An 18,906-nucleotide genomic window follows, 5' to 3' on the forward strand; every position below is an offset into this window, starting at 1 on the left:
CCGGTTGGACAGATTCCTTCGAGGCGTGGGCTGCATCATCTATTGCGTGTTCAGTACCGCGGGTATAAGACGGACCGTCGATTTCCCTCGACAGTTCAGTCCTCTGAAAAGAAATATCACGAAAGGATGGCCCTAGAACGTCAAGTCCGCGCCAAGGTAATTCTTCTGATTCAACGAGAAAAAGAGGGAAAAAGAAAATAAGCGTTCGACTCCCCTTGAAATTACTAGTCAGTCGGGATTCAATAGTGAAGATCGCGATAATCCTTCGATATAATATTAAGGGACGTGCCCCGAGTCAACTTCGAAAACGAAATAGAAAGAGAATGTTTAGATCGGTGTGCATGCTCTCCCCTCCCCTCCCCTCTCTATCTCACACTTCTGGCGGTCGATCGAATCAGAAGAAAAAGAAATCATCGAAAGTGCCCGGAAGACAAGCTTTAGGTAAAGATTCGTTCCACTCATTCGCAGATCGCAGCCAAACGTGATCCCGAGCAAGAACGCGAGGCTCAGGAATGGATCGAATCCGTTCTTGGAAAAAAGTTCCCACCTGGCGAACTCTTTGAGGACGTTCTCAAGGATGGTCAGGTCCTCTGTCACCTAATGAACAAAATTTCACCGGGATCAATTCCAAAGATCAACACTGCCGGTGGACAGTTCAAGATGATGGAGAATATCAACGTGTAAGCTGGCAACTATCCTTATTTTTTTCTTTCCATTGACTTCGACTCTGATCGAGCTTATCTCTCGGCAGATTCCAGAAAGCACTCAAGGATTACGGCGTAGCGGACGTTGATGTCTTCCAAACGGTCGATCTCTGGGAGAAGAAGGACATAGCCCAGGTTATCACGACTCTTTTCGCCCTTGGTCGTACGGTATGTTATATCGTATATATTCAACATATTCTCAAAATAATTCATAATTAATCTCTTCTCGATTAGACATACAAACACCCAGAATGGAAGGGGCCTTATCTAGGTCCGAAACCAGCAGATGAGTGCAAGCGTGAATTCACGGAGGAACAATTGCGTGCCGGTGAATCTGTAATCGGTCTACAAGCCGGCTCCAACAAAGGTGCCACCCAATCTGGACAAAGTATTGGTGCCACTCGCAAAATCCTCTTGGGAAAGTAAATTCGATGAACGAGCTAATTTGTATTTTATATGTATGTAAATATGTAATTACGGCATCTTTTTTAACCGATTAATTTATCGTTATTATTTACACAATTGTTTTTCTTTTTTCGCGCCCATTCCCCTTCTTTCGTTCCTCTCACTTAACGAACGATAACGGAAAATCGAAGAATTAGAATAAAGTAACTATGACATAAATGGATCGTTTCGTATATTTATTTCGATACTTTCAATCTACTGAATGTTGTTTCAATATTTGTTATGGCTACGTGAAATAGTCGATTGAAAAAAAAAATAATTAAATCAATGACCCAGGGATCAAAAAGTATGGTAATCATGTGATCGCTAGTTTTACATACTCACTTCGTTGTAGTCTTTAAAATAATGATCAGTTTCCATTTTGATAGACGGTATAACGTACCTTTCGCCGACGAGTGCACAAACGGGAGAGAGAAAGAAAGAGATTCGTTTAAAAATTAGTTCGTTTAAAAGTTTCAAAGCACCGACCGATCGACATGCATTTCTTCTGTATTACGAAGGTATAAAATAGTATTTTCGAACGAGAGAATAGACAACAAGGGTATCGACATACGACATAGATATATTATATTAAAAATAAGATCAAGATTTTACAAAAAAATTCATCCTATTTTGGAGTTCCGTTCAACATTTAATTACGATTGAAATCAATCGTAATTATAAAAATAAATGCAACGACACACCTTATTCCTGTTGGTTAATCATTCGATAAGCGAGCTAATTTGTATTTTATATGTATATAAATATGTAATTATGACATCTTTTTTAACCGATTTATCTGTCATTATTATTTACACAATTGGATGTTTTTCTTATATATATATATATATATATATATATATATATATATATATTACTTTTTTCTTTCAAAATTCGACTTCAACGAAATCTGCTTTTTCTCACGAACGAAATGGATTAGTCATCGACTTTTCGATTTTACAATTTTTCTCGAATGTTCAAAGTCCAACATTTAAATAAAAAAGATAAGTCAAAACTAGGAAAGAAATTTGCTAGTCACTCGAACGCCTTTGATAGAGTTACATAAGATATATGTGTTAAAGTTCTTTTCTTTAATTGATTTATACAGATTATTTCTTATTATTTCTATCACATTGGATCGTTTTGAACGTATTATTTGGACTCACTCGATCGATCGAGAAAACACGTAGGAGGGATCGAAAGGAAAGTAATAAGTAAATAGATTGACGATGTACTTCGCGAGAACAATAAAAACGTACTCGAATTCGTGCGTGTCTTTGCACATCGTATTTCCGTAACGAAATTCCATAGATATACACCCAAGATATTTTTCAATGAAAATTTTCCTCCACTGACTTTCCAACCAAAAAGAAGAATAAACCTACAAGAGAAATATAAAATTCTATCGATTTTATCAATTGAAAAAGGAAGAAAAACAAAAATCAAGAAACACGAATCCAATGATAAAAAAAATTTCTAATATTATTTTGAATCATAATTCCAACCGTGTCAAAGAAAGTAAAACAGTTGATTCCGTACACGCTCGTAAACTTTATATTATCGCGCTCGTAAAAGAGCATTTCGTATTTCGTATTTCCTCGAAATCGATTTTCTCCATTCTTAGAAAAATTCTCAATCACGCAGTAAACGTAACAACTTCTAAACGTAAAAAGACGCGAGTGATATTTCTGAAGAAAATTCTTGGACGATGGCGAAGTCACGCGCAAAAATAGCGGTGGGATGATCGCAAGAGGGAAAAAAGTGAAAAAGTGAAAAAAAAGAAAAAACAAGAAAGAAATTCACGGAGAAAGAGACAATATCTAATAGGGAATGTAGGTCCGATTAAATCGATTTAAGGAATATACGTGCTAATCAGTAAAGATAATCGTTTACGAAGAAAAGGTAGGACTTTTAAAATGGCGCAATTTACCGATAACAGAACTTTCAAATGAGTTTATCTATGTACAACATCATAGCTACAATTATGCTTAGTCACGTTTGTATAGGATATATATGTAAATGAAAAAAATGATTCTATAATGTTACATAGATAAGATGTTAAATAAATATTAATTAACATTTGGCCTACATTTAATAGGATAAAATCTCGAATATCATAGGAGATATCGTTTTCTTTGCTTAACCGAAAAAGATCCTTAAAATAATTTAATCTTGCATAATTGGTACACGCTTTAATAGTAAACGTTTCGTTTCTTCGATTACAAATCTTGTTACTCTTAACTCTTTCATTACTAACGATGAGTATACTCACCTATCATCACCCGCTCGTCATATCTCCTATCGATGATCTTGGTCGCCCTTTAAAATTTTCCATTGATTCGCAACTTCGTTTGTATTTATGAGATACAATAATTGTAATGACGAGATGTAAATTGTATAACAATGTATATCAACGATAAAATATGCTAAAATGCTCGCTTTTGCTTGTTTGAAACGATTGCATGGCAATTATTTTTTGGAAATTTTCTTTTTTATCATAGTTTGGAAACACATAACTCAATAACACAGGCTTGCCGTGTCTGATCCACGTCTCCACCAATTGAAATCCAACTTTTTGGATTCCAAGACAGCCGAGGACTTGGATAATATCATTTACGAGTCGAGCGTCCAGAGATCACGAGAAAGATGGATAAGAATGGTAAGTGAAAAAACGCTTTTGCTCTTTCAATTCTCTACCAATTGTTAAGAATAATGATTAATTAATTGGTTAATTAATGGTTAAGAAATAATGGAGAAAATAAAAATAATTATGATATATATCGTAGTGACGTCGTCATGATATATTTTATAACATAAGTTTATAACATTTATAACATATTTTATCTACATTATTCATTTTGATTCGTATTATTTAATTCACTTCTAGTTAGGTTTTTCTTCTAGAAACATTTTCTCGTTGAAATTCGTCGATCGAATATCATTGCACAATTTTAAATGAAATACTATTCTTTGTAAAATTTAACGTGTTAAATGAACAGGGTGATACACAACAAAGAGTATCAATGAATTCGCACGTTTGTACGGGGAAAAAAGAAAAAAAGAAAAGAAAGAAAAAGAAAAAGAAAATCTACAGTTAGATAGATGGTATAATATAATACTATATTTTGTCCAAATTCTACGAGTTGCACACAGACGCAACGTAGTTCTCAGCAATATTAAAGGCAAACGTAGACAGCTACCGTAATTCATGATACACGGAAAGAAACACGTAGGCGAGACATAAAAAGGGGGTGCGGGTAGCGTAGGAAATTACTATGAACTCTGTAACAGCGGGTTTGGCATGTATTATTCAAGAGGAGAGGTAAAAAATGTCGGTAAGTTGGCGCCTTCTACGTGACACCCTTAAATATTTATGAGCCGTTGTCACATAACGCAAATTACAGAAGTCTAAGACGCGCTTTAAAGTGACATATATGACTCGAAAAATCCTAATCAAACATATTTCGAACGAGCGAAGACAGTTTTAGGAAAATATAACTTGATGCAGAAGGGAATTGTTTTTTTTTTTGTCACTCTTCGAACCAACACGGCAATTTGTCGAAATTCTATTTTTTGATCTGATTCCTTATTATTACTATTTTTAGATAATACCTTCGATTCGCATAAAAAGCATTCCGCTCTTTACTGCGATGCCTATAAGAGATCTTTGGAGAATCCCGAAGAATTTTGGGCAGAGGTAGGAAAATTGATTAATTGGTTTAAGCCATGGACCAAGGTCCTCGACAATTCAAACGAGCCCTTTACCAAATGGTGAGTAACGCTATTCTCCTGGCTAGTCGTCTTGCTTTCCTAAGTAAACGAAAAAGAAACAAAAAATACAAAAGAAACAGAAGAAAAAAAATCGAATATACTCATAGGTTCGTCGGAGGAGAGTTGAATGCCTGCTACAATGCTGTCGATCGTCACGTTGAGGCTGGTAACGGTGAAAAAACAGCCATCATTTATGACAGTCCACAAACTTCGATTATCAGAAAAGTGACCTACAATGAGCTGTTGGAAAAGACCTCGTTGCTGGCCGGCGCTTTAGCTGATATTGGAGTTGGTAAAGGCGATAAAGTTGTCATCTACATGCCACTTATACCCGAGACTGTAATCACCATTTTAGCCATTGCCAGGCTCGGAGCTATTCACTCGGTTGTTTTCGGAGGTAATTTTAACGATTAGAATTATTCAATATTCCTTAATACGATCGGCTTTCTCTCCCATTTCCAATGAATTTTAGGATTCGCTGCAAATGAGCTGGCCAATAGGATAGATCACGCGGAACCAAAGGTGATCGTCATTGCCAGCTGCGGCCTGGAGCCTAACAAAATTATTACGTAATGTCAAATTCTTTCTACTTAAAAGAGTTTAAACGACTTTGGATAGACATTTAAGTATGCCTTTGAATGACCGTTTCAGATATACCACGGCGCTGAACGATGCCTTGAAATTAATATCCGTGAAGACACCAAAATGCATTATCTTTCAAAGGAACAATATCTGGGCCAGTTCGCTCCTTCCTGGTCAGTACGATTGGGAGGAAATTTTGAGTAAAGCCAAAGCCCATCCTTGCGTTCCGGTCGAGGCTAACGATCCTTTGTACATATTATACACATCAGGAACGACAGGTAGTCGTACATTTAATGATAGAACGAATAAAAACTTATCTCAATTTGAATCGATCGTTTCAACAGGTCGTCCAAAGGGAATTCTAAGACCAGTCGGTGGTCACTTGGCAACTCTTAGCTGGTCAATGAAGACCATTTACGGGATGAACAAAAATTCGGTTTGGTGGAGTGCCTCGGACATGGGCTGGGTTGTCGGACATTCTTACATTTGTTACGGTCCTTTAGTCTACGGTGCAACGAGTGTGATGTATGAAGGAAAACCCGATAGAACACCCGACGCTAGTCAATACTTTAGGTCGATACGCTAATAAGTTTACGCTTTATAAAATTCATCCAAATTTTAATCCTTTCTCTTAAGACGTTTCTTTATTACAGAATAATAGATCAGCATAAAGTAAATGCTCTATTCTGCGTACCAACGGCACTGCGAGTTTTGAAACGTGCTGATCCTGATTGTCTCCTAGGTAGAAAATACTCTGTAAAATCGTAAGTTCGATCCTTCAAGTTTAAACGATCTGATATGAGCAAAAAATAAAAGAGATGTATATCTATAAATCTATCGATGGTAAACGTTTAGGTTGCAGACGATATTCGTGGCCGGGGAATATTGCGATTACGAAACAAAATCGTGGGTGGAAAGTATATTCAATGTGCCTGTAATAAATCATTGGTGGCAATCGGAAACAGGACATCCAATAACCGCGTTGTGTCTTGGATACGGAATGGATTGCTCTTTGCCAAAGTTCAGCACAGGTTTACCGGTTCCTGGCTACCGCAGTGAGTTTTCGTTCATTCGCAAAAGTAAAACAGATTCGTTTGGACACTTTCGAGAGTTATATTTCGTGAAAATATCTCCTTGAATGGGAGGAGAGTATACAATACTGTACTTTCGTTGTCGGTTGCAGCTCGAACATTTCCCGAAAGAGCCGTAAACGTTCTCGATCTCCGAGAATGATGCGTCTTGGACGTTGCCATACTCTCACCATTTTCTTTTACAGTCGAGATACTCGACAAAGATGGGAACAATGCGGCGGTACGCGAGCTCGGTAGAATCGTTATAAAGCTACCTCTGCCACCTGGTTGCATCTCTACCCTCTATCTCGCCGACGAGAGATTCAACGAGATTTATTTCTCGACTTATCCGGTAAAGATATTCCATCTATTCTCGATAGTTGCGATCGACCTTTTCCAAACGTTTCTTTTACAACTATTCTACATGCCTCTGCAATTTGTGCCGCTTTTAGAGTCATTGCCACGTAGGCATGATCGTAATCTTCCTCTCTCTCTCTCTCTCTCTCTCTCTCCCTCTCTCTCTAATTATTATCGTTTCTAGGGATATTACGATACGATGGATGCTGGTTATATGGATGAATGCGGCTATGTTTATGTAACTGCTCGCGACGATGACATCATCAACGTTGCCGGACATCGTTTATCGACGTTTGCTCTGGAAGATATTGTTTTAGCGCATCCTGACGTCGCTGACGCCGCAGTCGTTGGCGTTCTCGATCGTACTAAAGGCGAGATCCCACTTTGCCTTTACGTCAAGCATCAAGGTTAAGATGTATTCCACATTTTATATATCTCTCTATCTCTATGTCTATACTTTCTCTCGAGGTGACGTAGCGTGAAAGAAAAACATTCTATCAAAGCGTATTAATAGTAACGCGAATGCTCTATGCTTTCTACGTCTTTTAGGAACGACCAATAAGAACGAAGACATCAACCAGGAACTGATCGCGAACGTTAGACAACTAATTGGTCCTATCGCATCGTTTAGGATCGTTGGTTCCGTCAATGCTTTGCCTAAAACACGTTCTGGGAAAATTATGCGTAAAGCCATTGCCAAATTGGCAAATTCTGAACAAGTTAAGGTACTAAAGCAATATCATATCTTCTGTGATATTTTTGCTGTTAATATTCGATTATCGTTGAAATAAGACGTCAGAAAAGATGGAGGAAAATAATAGATAAGAAAGAGAAAGAGAGAGAGGAGGAGATTCTATACCCGATGAATCTTTTTGCAGATACCTAGTACGGTCGAAGATCCTTTAGTGTTTCGTGAAATAAAAGCGGTCCTTCAAAAATTGGGCTACGCCGAACAAGCGCCGGATCCGGAATGATACTACGATCCTCGATACTGTTTCTAGACCTTTGCTTATCCTTCCGTTGTACCTTTTTCTCAATTATTTATCAATTCTCAGATTTACATACGTAGATCGAGTGCTCTTGTTGTTACTTATGATATTTTCTTATAGCCTCGATTCTTCTAATTTAACCTTGGATCGAAAGCTGTTACGTGTACATTCCATGGAAAGGAAGAAAGAAATAATTTGTATGAATCGATGTCTGTTGATAAGAGGAATATTATTTATTTAATCGAATTTTAAATTTCAAGAAATTTTTCTATTCTCTATTATCGTTCGACAAACAATAACCTTTTCCCTGAAAACTATAATCGGATATATGTAAATTAACAGAAACTTTGCGGTTTTAAAACATATTCTTTAGATATACTCTCTACCTTCTTAAAAAGGAAAACAAAGGAATTCAATATTTTAGGTTGAAATAAAGGTTGATTCAATTTTAACTAATTAATTTTACATTATGTTTAATCGAGCAACACGCATTCTATATATATAGATGTACGTACATTATTTCAAAATGCTATGTCCTGCTAATAAGGAAACGTACGAAGCTTCGGGGGCGTTCCTTAATCTTGTTCAGTATTCACTCTAATTCACGTTTCAAGGATAACACGGTCCAGAGGCTCCCAACTTCCTTTCCCACGAACTGCTTGAATCTCGTCGAATACACATGTATTTATTTGCGTGTGTGTGTATCCGTGGCATGTAAATTCATTTTCATCGGAATCGCAGCGTGAAATCCGCTGCCAACGCTTAGCTCGACGTAACGTGACAGGTGTGCGACGCATCTTCGTGTCTTTTCGAGATTCTTTCGCATTGCCAGCAGCAAAACACGATACGAAACGCGTATCTATTATTCTATTAGTAAGAAAATTCTCCCAGATGGTTGCTCGATAGTTCTCTTTTCATCATCCTCGTTGTTGTTGCTTACGAAATAAGTCGTTCGACAGAATCTAGTCGAACTGTCGGAATCGAATTTCTCCTATTAATCGCTTGATATCGATGATAGATTTTTCCGAATCGAGATACGCTAAGAAATTCGATTTCCTTTTAGATAACGATATAAAATTTGAGAATATTATCTTCTTTTTTTAACGGTAAACATTTCTACATATTCGCATTATGAGTTAAGAATTTTTCGTCAGCTTTTTCTTCTTTTCCTTCCAAATTTAAAAGAGAAAAGGGAGATAAGAGAACGCTGTATACGTGCTTACACAATGTCTTTCGTCCTTTTCTTTAACGCATTTAACGAATGCAAATCCGCGATTTAATTACCTCGAGCTTGTATCATCCCCGTGCGACGATGGATGGACGGATGAATGGATGGTTGGATGGATGGATGAATAGATGGATGTACCGGCTAGCGTTAATTAATTCTCGAGTGTCGGCTGCACGGAATACTTACGTCCTCGTGTTTCGAGTTTTAGAGAAAAATGTTCCTATCGTACTTTACATCGATTGTTTTGAAAATGTCGCTTTAAACGATTTTTTCTATTAAAAGTACGAGTTTACGTGCTATTATATGTACGTCTGCCTATGTATGTCAGCTGATAATGTTTATTCGAAAAATCATATCGATTAAACTCAGACGAAGATACATGGAACGCCATGTCGGCAAAGTCATATGACATTTTCCGATTAAAGTTCGGTGAAATTCGTTTGATGAAATTTCTAAGTGAAAGTACGCTATAAAATCGGACGATAGGACTAATACCTAGAATCCGTAAGATAAGCAAGTAGATAATACATGGGAATGATCAGCCGTGCCATAGTGATGCATATCAATGACGTTCGTATTTTAAAGAGGGATATTACGAGAAGATATTAATTTTTCCGGCAGATGATTTATACTCGAACTCGAATGATCGCTCATATATTAACGACGAAGAAAGATCGATTTATTACGTTGGCAAATCCAAACTTTGTGTAAGCTCTTCGATAGATAGATGCTATTCGTTTGTAAAAGATTTTCGCGTGAAAAACTGTAGCTATAGAAAAAGTGGTAATCGACTAAACCTTGCCTAATTCGATTTTCATATCAATCGCAATGAAAGACAAAGAAATATTCTGTAATTACCCTAACAATTAGATAAATACGACGTTCGAAAGAGCAAGGCCTCGTTCCGTCATACATTTCATGGTTCATCGATTATTCCTTCATTAATTGACAGCGCCATGGGATTCGCGATAGGATAAACTGTCTTCTAAATTGACTCGTCTTAACGATCGTAAAAATAAACGACGAAAAGAAGTATGACGAAATGTCCTTCTCTTACCTTATCAAACGTACCTTTAATCTTTATTATCAAACTTCGTTATATAAAGATAATAAAAAAAAAGAGATGAAAACGATTTCTTTGGTGAAAAATTCTATATCCGCAAAGATGGTTTAATTTCTCACCTTATTCAGTTTTTTACGTGTCTTTGGTGTTAGCGCCACGTTATGCAATTTTTTTTCCATTATCACCGCAGACGACGAATTAGCATGAAATTTTTATAAAGGAACATCGAATGAAATCGTACATTAGCATAAGAAGGAGAAGAGGAAGAGGTAGTAGAAGAGGAAGAAGAAGATGAAGAAAAAGAAGACGAGGAAGAGGTGAAAGACACGTTCGTTCCATGCGTGTGCGAACTATTCCTCTGTCGTCTCATGGAACAACGCGCATGCCAGTCTGGGTCGCGCGTATTTAAGGGCTGTTGCTTCGGGGTGCTCGCCACTATCACTGCAATCATCGACTCCACGAGTTGCTCGATACAAGAACACGAGAGACAAATCATCTCGCGAATATAACGACTTTCAAATTTTGCAAACGCCGGTAAAGAGCTTTTATTTTATCGCGTGTCTCTCTTTCTAGTTTTCTCAACCTGTTTGTCTTTTTCCTCTTTCTGCCTCTCTCTCTCTCTCTCTCTCTCTCTCTCTCTCTCTCTCTGTCTTTCTTTCGTATAAAGTAAACCCGTGCTTTCGCATCGACGTGTACGAATCCTCGACAGCCTGTTGCATCTTTGCACCGATACAAGGGGTGAGTGGCACGTTGAAGTTATTCATATTCAAAGCAGCAACTCATCTCTCTATCTTTCTCTCTCTCTCTCTTCCTCTCCATTTTTTTCCTTCTTGTGCATCATTGAATACATATGCAGGTATGTATATATTTATGTGTGCATATATGTGTGCGTATGTCATATGCGTAGCTTTATTCGCGATCCTGAATTGAATTTCTCCGTCTCGATCGCGAATAAAATTCTTTTCCTTCTTAAGTGTGTCAATGTTGTAAAAATATTAGTACGTAATATCGGATACGCAAAATTTTTAATATTGCTTTACGAGATGAAAGCACGATTTTAAAAGAATCTTCAATAAAGAATGAGAACCTCAAATCAATTTCAATTGTCTGCAGTTAATAAATTCTGTTTTATGACGATTTACTGTCATATCTATATATGCGTATATTGGCATCTAATAATATCTCGAATGATTATACAATTGCTGCGATAAAAATATATCATTCGTAAAAGAAACGAGACCGGAAGTCGTTTCTTCTTTAGAAATCCGTTATTGATCGAAACAAATAAAATTAAAAATGAAAATGAAAAAGGAAAAGAAAAAGAAAAAAGTGGTATCATTAAGTCGATCGATTCTCGTGCAATATGAGCAATGTGCCTTGAGGGGCTCGATGCAACAGGTATTCCGTGTATCGTTTGAGAGATTTAAACTTTACCGACTAGCCGTGGTAAACTATTCTTACAACTGAAAATAAAATATCATTTTTATCGCATTTTACAAAAGAATTTACAATTATTGACTGCATTAACGCTTTTGCCAAAAACCTCAAATTATCCTAATAATGTACTTGGTATCGTAGAAAGTTCGTATATATGTCATATTTCTTGTACGATAACAGTAAAGATATATTTTCAAGGAAATATCGTAGTAGTAATTAATATTTACACATAATTTGATTTGATAGTGTGTTCATTATGAATCGATACAAAATCGAACTACTTTCGTTTATTTTCTATCTTTTCTAAACCTATCAAAGATAATAAAACGGAAAAAAGAAATTATCGTTCCGAGGATAACCGATAGAACAAAGAAGAAACGAAATTCGCTTTGGGAATTCACAGATTGCGTAAAGTTCGGTTCAACGTCAAAGCCGGAGATTTGACATTTATTTCTAATATCCGTCGTTGAAACTACTTGGAAATTACAAATTTGAAATGAGGAAGTTCGCGTATCGAGGAAACGCGAAAATCGTTCTGTCATTTGAAAATGACTAACCGAACGATTCCGAGCGGCCGGTTTACGTTAATAAAGGCTACTTAGAAAGCGATGAACGTATAATCCGAACGTAAATCCAATATACGTATATACTCTGATAAGACGACGAAGACGTGTCTTTCGATCGACTCAAACTCTTCCTCATATATTCTTTGTGCAGTCATGAGCTTAGAAAACTTTCGAATTAACAAAGTTGCAAAAGTTACAAAGTCGTTCAAAGATTAACGAATTAATAATATCGATAGAGAGGAAGAGAAAGAGAGGCGAGTTTCAAAGACGATAATATATTGTTTGCCCTCAAAGTTTGACGATCACAAGATATTTCATTCTGCGTCGTACACATCCACATCCACAAACACGTAACGTTTCGTCATTTTTAGCCGTAACATTTTTGAGAAAGGGAGAGAGAGAGATAGGGAGGAAGAGAGAAAGGATGATAGGTATCGATAGGAAACGAATTTATATAAAAAATTTATGACATCTTGAAATAGTGTATCGCATCTGTTCGAAAAAATCCCCCGACTCTTAGAAAATATAAAATTCCATTAGAATGAAATAAATTTACCGTGTGCAACCCCGATCGACGACATTTTGTTTTTCTTTCTATTTCTTTTTATCATGAAAGTTTCGTAAAAAAAAAAAAAAAGAATCGTGAGATAACTTTCTTAGTCGAGCCAATAAAAAGTCTTCCTTGCCAGAGTCGTAGCTTTGGTGTCAGGTGTCTCTGGGGAATGTGAGCGAGTAAAAGTCTAATTGCGGTGGACGATTAAAGGGGGACTCGGCAATAGAGTGTGCAATAACTCGAGAAAAGATTTCCAAGACGATTTTCTTGCAAGACTTAGATAAAAGAAGGGAAAATTGTCCTCGGGAATCTATCCTCGTATATATTCGCTATCGAGTCTCATATCTTTCTCTATCCTTTCTGTCTCGACGTCAAATTTAATACAAACGTATACGTAGACGTGTACGTACACATCTCTACGTAGATAACTGAAATTGACCAAGTTCTTGGAATATTCATGTTTGTAACATAACCGTCGCGACTTCCGACTCGAGACGTAATGAATCCAGACCACCTGTTACTTCTACGTATCTCAAAGCTATCTACCGACCTAAGGAGCAGCTACTTTGCTTGAACCTTCTACCTGCCTCGAGAATCTATCTCGAGAATCTACCTCGAGAATCTACCTCGAGAATCTATCTCGGAGAATCCTATCAAAATTGGAATAAAATACAGCTTCGATTTCTCATCTTTTACGTGACGTTATCTTATTCCACACAATTTTACTAGAAAAAAAAAGAAACATTTTCACTTTAAAGTGAATTTGAGAAAAAAATTCATTAAATCAAAAAGATATTTTGTTGAAGAGAATATTCTTTCTGCGATATAGAAGAAATCGTCTTCGTTTTCTTTAACATTCTAGCCACACACACACTGTACTTCTAAAAAGAACGATGAAATAATCCTTTCACGAATGAATATCTAACCATGTTCGAATCCGTTAGGCTCATCACGTTGTCCTCTCACTCGACTTATCACTCCGATCAAAAATGTAATCGAAAAACGAAGAAGAAGAACGCTCAACTCGGCAATTTAACTATAGGGTTGGTTATAGAGTATAGCCAGGGTACTTGCTTCCCACGTCTCCTCGATATCGCGTGTAAAGATAACGCCAAGGAAAAGTATCGGAGAATCCGAGCACGCACGCCAGTCCTCGTGTCAAGAGGATTATCGAGTTTTACTGTAAGATCGCATTCAGATCAACGAGCTTTATTTACTCGACATTTTCGAATGGCATTCTTTCTAGTATTCTTTGTAATAGAATGCTCTTTTTCGACGGCATCTATCGTATCTCGTATTCTATACTGACCGAACGTCGTCTCAAATTCCTCTCTTCTAACTATTTCTAAGCGATTTTTCATAAAAAAATACACACAAGATACGAATTTAATAAAAGTCCCCGATCATTGCCTTCATATCAGAAAAGCGGAAATTCGAGATGCAAAAGAGCAGTATACAAAATAAAATTTCTTTTATTTTTATCGCCTTTTCCGAACGCTTTTCTCTTTTACTTTTTACAATTCTTGTCTCGTATGGTGTCGCGAAAATAATAAAATTTACAAGCGATAAAAAAGAGAGAAAGAGACATTTTTGCCTGCGCATTCAATAAAAAGAAACTTAATCGATAAGCAATTCAATATCATAAAAATAAGGACAGCGATATTCCTTCCATTCGGTGTCTAGTTTTAAGTATAAAATCAAATGTTTTCTTCATGATTCGTTTGTGATGAATTGATGTTAAGCGGTGCATAGAACAACGCAAGAAATTTTTCACAAAATTCTTCTGAGATATATTTTCAATGTCAATCTTAATACGAAACTCTACGAAATTTTGAAAATGAGTGGTTACGACGACGACGTACCAATAAGAATTGATATCGTGCCAGGAAGGTTCTTGGCATCGGGTCGGGGATGCACCAAATTTTTGGAACAAGGGCTGCGTTTCTAGACGATGATTCAATTATTTATAATCCTTCCTAGAATCTTATTATAACGATACTAGTTAATAAAACGAAAAATAGTCTAGAATACATTGAAAATTCGTCGAATATAACCACGCAATGACTTTCCCTTCGATCATTTTACTTGCAATTTTTTCTCTCTGATCCTTTATCGTTTCTTTTATTTTTACAGGAAATCATGAACTCGATGATTAAGATTGTCGTCTCCCTCGTCGCCCTCTCGATTTTATTCGGAGAAATTTTCGCAATGCCACCGGCCCAGTGTAGCCCCGGCTTCCTCGACGAAGTACCACCGAAAGTACAAAAAATCTGTGCGGCTCTCTCCACCATATATCAAATTCAATCTGCGATGGAAAGTTATGTCGACGATAAGGGTAACTGATATTTATATAATCCACTTCGAAAAGTTTCATTTTAAAAGATTAATAAAAAGAAGATTCCAAATGACCTAGATAAAAAAAAGTATGCGATAAAGTACTCGTATAGATTCGTACAAACCCCTATCGACAGTCAAAGAAAATCGAAGATTACATGAAAATTGTGAAATTGTTTTCATTTGCTAAAGACGCAATCAATGATCGGTGAAACAAAGGAATTGTGCGAATCCAACGACCGATACTTGATTTTTCTCTCTCGAACGTGACGACCGTGCAATCATGTTTAATACTGTACGATCACGATTGAACAATTATAGCCTGTAGCGAAGCGCCGTTGGCGATTGATCCGTCGTAGATCGTGCTCTCTACTGTCCATTGGGAAGAAAAAGAAAGAAAGGAAAGAAAAGAAAAGAAAAGAAAAGAAAAGAAAGAAGGAAAATAAAAAAGAAAAAAAGAAAAGAAACGCAATTAACACGGGTCCAAGTTAAAAGTACAGCAAGTTTTCAATAAAGTTTCAGTTCTTCAAGAGAACAACCCGTTACCAGGAAGCGGTGTTAAGAGACAAGACGTCGATCACGTCTTCTTGCGCTTCGGAAGACGACGCTAACCTCCATCGACGAAGCAACTTCCAAAACGATTCAATGTAAATCTTCTGTCCTCATCTGTGAATCTCTATCGTTGTCGAGCTATAAAATAATAAAAATAAAATCAAACCTTGTGGTCTCTGCGTTGCATCGAATTTGTTTATCTATTTTTAACTTATATTTAACTGCTACTTCTACTTCCCTTAAATTCATGCAATATATTTATATACATATCTATGCATCCTTATCGTCGCTTCTAATTAGGTCATTTAACCTTTGACCTTAGCATTATCAAATAATATATCTAATCGCACCTCTCGCACGTACATTAATTTATCTTTTAATCTTTAACTTCGATTTTAGTCTGTGCTTTTCTCATCGTTCGTATATAACTTACAGGATCTCAGAATCCTAGTCGTAATAAAAACTACTTACCTCCACGTCTTTTTCTCTCTCTCTCTCTCCCCCTCTCTCCCTCTCTCCCTCTCTCCCTCTCTCCCTCTCTCTCTCTCACTCTCTCTCCCTCTCTCCCTCTCTCCCTCTCTCCCTCTCTCCCTCTCTCCCTCTCTCCCTCTCTCCCTCTCTCCCTCTCTCTCTCTCTCTCTCTGTCAGCATCCTAAGCTCCCCCAAATCGTGAAAAAAATACGCTTGAGATATATTCGTCAAAGTCGAAGTAATGAAAAACTTCTCATTAGACGACACGAATTTGTTTCAATTTTCAGCTCCCTCCGTGAGAAGAATATAATTTAAGTGAGTTGAATCGTAGGGAGGTGAGGTATGGTACGGTACTTGTAGTAGGATTATGAAACCTTCCTCGATTTGACAAGAAGAATATTCCGAATTTCCAAAGAAAGACAATAATTCCAACAATGATTTTTTATGAAATCGTGTTTAACTTTATTAATATAATCATTCGATTAGAGCTATTAGGAGCTATAAATAATATCATTTAATGTCTCCTATTAGCCTTCTTTTTTTTAAATTCGAGTTACAGGATGTCTTATCTTTTACATAATAACATACAAGTATTATTGTGATTGTATCGACGCTTCATCATTTTATTTCAATAGTGAAGTACGTTAACTTAAATAATCGAACGAATTCTCTTCTTTTTATTATTCTTATAATATCTAAATAATTGAGATTAAGATAAACAAATGGTATAAGAGAAAAATGATCAACCTCATTAGATTCTAAAGGCTTTAGCGTGTTGCGTGACAAAATTCGTGCGAATTTTATTGTCCTTTTCTCGCTTTAATTCGCTCTCTGTGACATCAAAACATCGATTGATAAATAATTCTTCGATTTGATTAAAACGAAGTAAAGGATCGACGATCGAGCGATTTAAAGAAAATCTAAAACTACATCTTTTCCTTCCTGTTTTTTATACACAATGCATCTACAATAAATATTTTATATTTCAGAACATTGATAATATAATAACAATTCAAAGGCCGTACTAACGAGTGTCATATTAAAATCTTGTAAAATCTCCTGTAATTTAAAAAGCTCGTTCTTTTTTCATAATTGCCTTTTGTCATCTTACAGCATTGCTACACGTTACAAATCACAGAGTTGTATCCACTATCTAAATCAATGGTCCTCGAAATGTTCTAATCTTCTGGGCTCGCTTCACAAATCAACCGTTTAAGTCCTTTAAACGTCTCTCTCTCTCTCTCTCTCTCTCTCTCTCTCTCTCTCTCTCTCTCTCTCTCTCTCTCTCTCTCTCTCTCTCTCTCTCTTTAATCGTATTCGACAATATAATTGCTTCTTTAGAGCGCACTTTTTCAAATTACACAGATATGTACAACAAATTGCTTAAAATATATTGATCGTTTGTACCATGTTATATTAGTGCAACGCCATTAGTAAACTCGATTAGGCACGTCGATCCAGAATGAAACCACGAACCTATTTTCTTCTTCAGGAAAACGTTCGAAAAAGTAACAAACAAAGAAATAATTTCAAACTTCGTCGTCTTCTATGCATAACATCGTTTCCCTTTTCATCTCAGATTCCTTCAAAACGTTCTTCCAATCCTGCAGCATCATATCTTCACCCTTTATCGAATAATCCTGTACCTTCTTCGTATCTTCGCAATTCAAACGATCAGCCGAACTCTCGGTGTCGTTCTCCGTGAGATTCTCTAATTCGGGTTCTTCCAAGAGCGTATCCGTTTCCGCTTGACCCTCCAACGGCGAAGGATTAGTCAAGGATTCGTCAATGTCAAAACCATGACTGTCTTCCGGATTTTCTGTACGACTTTCCTCAGTACTCAAGGAAGTCGATATAAAATATCTTAGATCGTAATCGGCACTGTCCGTAGCACCTTGCATGTTCAACGAGTATCTGCTGGATTGTGATTCCCTTTGACCTTTATCGAAAGAACGTCTTCTGTTGTCGTCCGATCGAGAATGATGAAGCTTCGGATAACGTTGTCTCTTTAGGCTCTCGCCACTACTTGCCTTGGATTTAATCTCGAGCTCGTCCATTACGCATCTGGTGTAATCCATGCTGAATCTGTCCACCGATAGCTTTCTACAATATGTTATATATTTACATAATAATACGTACTCACTTGTCAATACGACCGATAAATAAATATATTCGCACACCTGTAATCACCTCGACGAAAATCCGGACTCCTTCTAAACTCCAAACTAGCCTTTCGATGACCCATCGACTTATCCAATCTATGTTCACCACCGATTCTATCGAAAGACATTTTACGAAAATTCGGAGATGAAAGTTTTCGAAAATCTCGTGGCGAAACTTTCGCCGAATCTCTTAAAATGGGCCCAAAATCTTCCAGATATCGAACGTCCACGGAATTCCTTTTGCTGATTACGTACTCCCCAGGATACTTGCTATATAGACCTGTAATTTTATCCATTGTCAGTATAGTTCACTTATTGATGGATTCTTGCGTTAACTACTAACCTGATAATCTAGGTGAATATATATATCCAGATGTTGGCCTTTTCGTTTCCACGATTTCCTCGACATCTTCGATTTTCGTTTGTCGAAGCAACTGATGACGTTTCGCCGTATCTGATCGATCTTTTACTCTTAATGTAACCGGTCCTTTATTAGGGATATGAAGATCCATCGCCATGGAAGCCTGACTGCCAGTTAACTTTGGATATTCCAAACTCTCCCGACTAACCTGTTTCAAAATTGATACGATCAACAAATAGATGAGCACCTTGGCGATATTCAC

The 18,906-nt window shown here is 36.9% G+C and overlaps 4 protein-coding genes across 8 annotated transcripts in view; 3 read left to right on the plus strand and 1 right to left on the minus strand.

Annotated features, from left to right (window-relative positions):
* On the plus strand, positions 1 to 1,226 carry LOC127071952 (muscle-specific protein 20). The gene is made up of 4 exons (XM_051011831.1): positions 1 to 156; positions 469 to 680; positions 752 to 872; positions 939 to 1,226. The coding sequence occupies exons 1-4, from the start codon at positions 127 to 129 to the stop codon at positions 1,128 to 1,130; spliced, it is 555 nt and encodes a 184-aa protein (XP_050867788.1). The 5' UTR covers positions 1 to 126; the 3' UTR covers positions 1,131 to 1,226.
* Positions 1,227 to 1,360: 134 nt separating this feature from the next.
* Positions 1,361 to 8,163, plus strand: LOC127071934 (acyl-CoA synthetase short-chain family member 3, mitochondrial). Of its 2 annotated transcripts, none has more exons than XM_051011767.1 (13): positions 1,361 to 1,669; positions 3,650 to 3,807; positions 4,754 to 4,919; positions 5,027 to 5,316; positions 5,392 to 5,488; positions 5,571 to 5,779; positions 5,846 to 6,074; positions 6,155 to 6,265; positions 6,357 to 6,556; positions 6,778 to 6,923; positions 7,113 to 7,335; positions 7,478 to 7,653; positions 7,807 to 8,163. In XM_051011767.1, exons 2-13 carry the CDS (start codon positions 3,795 to 3,797, stop codon positions 7,900 to 7,902), a joined length of 1,956 nt encoding a protein of 651 aa, XP_050867724.1. In that variant the 5' UTR covers positions 1,361 to 1,669; positions 3,650 to 3,794; the 3' UTR covers positions 7,903 to 8,163. The 2 variants fall into 2 exon arrangements, with proteins under 2 accessions (XP_050867724.1, XP_050867725.1); XM_051011768.1 differs by lacking the exon at positions 1,361 to 1,669 and adding an exon at positions 3,031 to 3,050.
* A 2,231-nt stretch (positions 8,164 to 10,394) lies between these two features.
* Positions 10,395 to 15,841, plus strand: LOC127071955 (myosuppressin). Its single transcript, XM_051011834.1, has 3 exons — positions 10,395 to 10,946; positions 14,898 to 15,099; positions 15,615 to 15,841. The coding sequence occupies exons 2-3, from the start codon at positions 14,904 to 14,906 to the stop codon at positions 15,707 to 15,709; spliced, it is 291 nt and encodes a 96-aa protein (XP_050867791.1). The 5' UTR covers positions 10,395 to 10,946; positions 14,898 to 14,903; the 3' UTR covers positions 15,710 to 15,841.
* A 690-nt stretch (positions 15,842 to 16,531) lies between these two features.
* LOC127071939 (uncharacterized) overlaps positions 16,532 to 18,906 on the minus strand; it is an 8,779-nt gene continuing 6,404 nt past the window's right edge. For 3 of the 4 annotated variants that reach the window (XM_051011793.1, XM_051011792.1, XM_051011790.1), the window contains 3 exons: positions 18,627 to 18,852; positions 18,302 to 18,563; positions 16,533 to 18,224 (listed from right to left, as the gene is read on the minus strand). In XM_051011793.1, coding sequence (XP_050867750.1) covers positions 17,651 to 18,224; positions 18,302 to 18,563; positions 18,627 to 18,852 — 1,062 coding nt within the window. In that variant the 3' untranslated portion in view covers positions 16,533 to 17,650. Of the gene's footprint in view, positions 18,225 to 18,301; positions 18,564 to 18,626; positions 18,853 to 18,906 lie in introns of all 4 variants that reach the window. The other variant, XM_051011791.1, reaches the window with a different exon arrangement.

The sequence above is a fragment of the Vespula vulgaris genome, chromosome 24 (genome assembly GCF_905475345.1).
Source record: "Vespula vulgaris chromosome 24, iyVesVulg1.1, whole genome shotgun sequence".
In the NCBI taxonomy this organism is placed as follows: domain Eukaryota; kingdom Metazoa; phylum Arthropoda; class Insecta; order Hymenoptera; family Vespidae; genus Vespula; species Vespula vulgaris.

What these genes read in the sequence shown, in the direction of transcription:
- LOC127071952 (XM_051011831.1), top strand. Translation starts at nt 127, where the DNA reads ATGGCCCTAGAACGTCAAGTCCGCGCCAAG. An exon ending in ATGATGGAGAATATCAACGT is followed by an intron (nt 681 to 751) that starts GTAAGCTGGCAA and finishes ATCTCTCGGCAG; the next exon opens with ATTCCAGAAAGCACTCAAGG. An exon ending in TTTTCGCCCTTGGTCGTACG is followed by an intron (nt 873 to 938) that starts GTATGTTATATC and finishes CTTCTCGATTAG; the next exon opens with ACATACAAACACCCAGAATG.
- LOC127071934 (XM_051011767.1), top strand. An exon ending in AACGAGCCCTTTACCAAATG is followed by an intron (nt 4,920 to 5,026) that starts GTGAGTAACGCT and finishes ATATACTCATAG; the next exon opens with GTTCGTCGGAGGAGAGTTGA. An exon ending in AGAAAATACTCTGTAAAATC is followed by an intron (nt 6,266 to 6,356) that starts GTAAGTTCGATC and finishes GTAAACGTTTAG; the next exon opens with GTTGCAGACGATATTCGTGG.
- LOC127071955 (XM_051011834.1), top strand. Translation starts at nt 14,904, where the DNA reads ATGAACTCGATGATTAAGATTGTCGTCTCCCTCGTCGCCCTCTCGATT. An exon ending in AAGTTATGTCGACGATAAGG is followed by an intron (nt 15,100 to 15,614) that starts GTAACTGATATT and finishes TTTTCAATAAAG; the next exon opens with TTTCAGTTCTTCAAGAGAAC.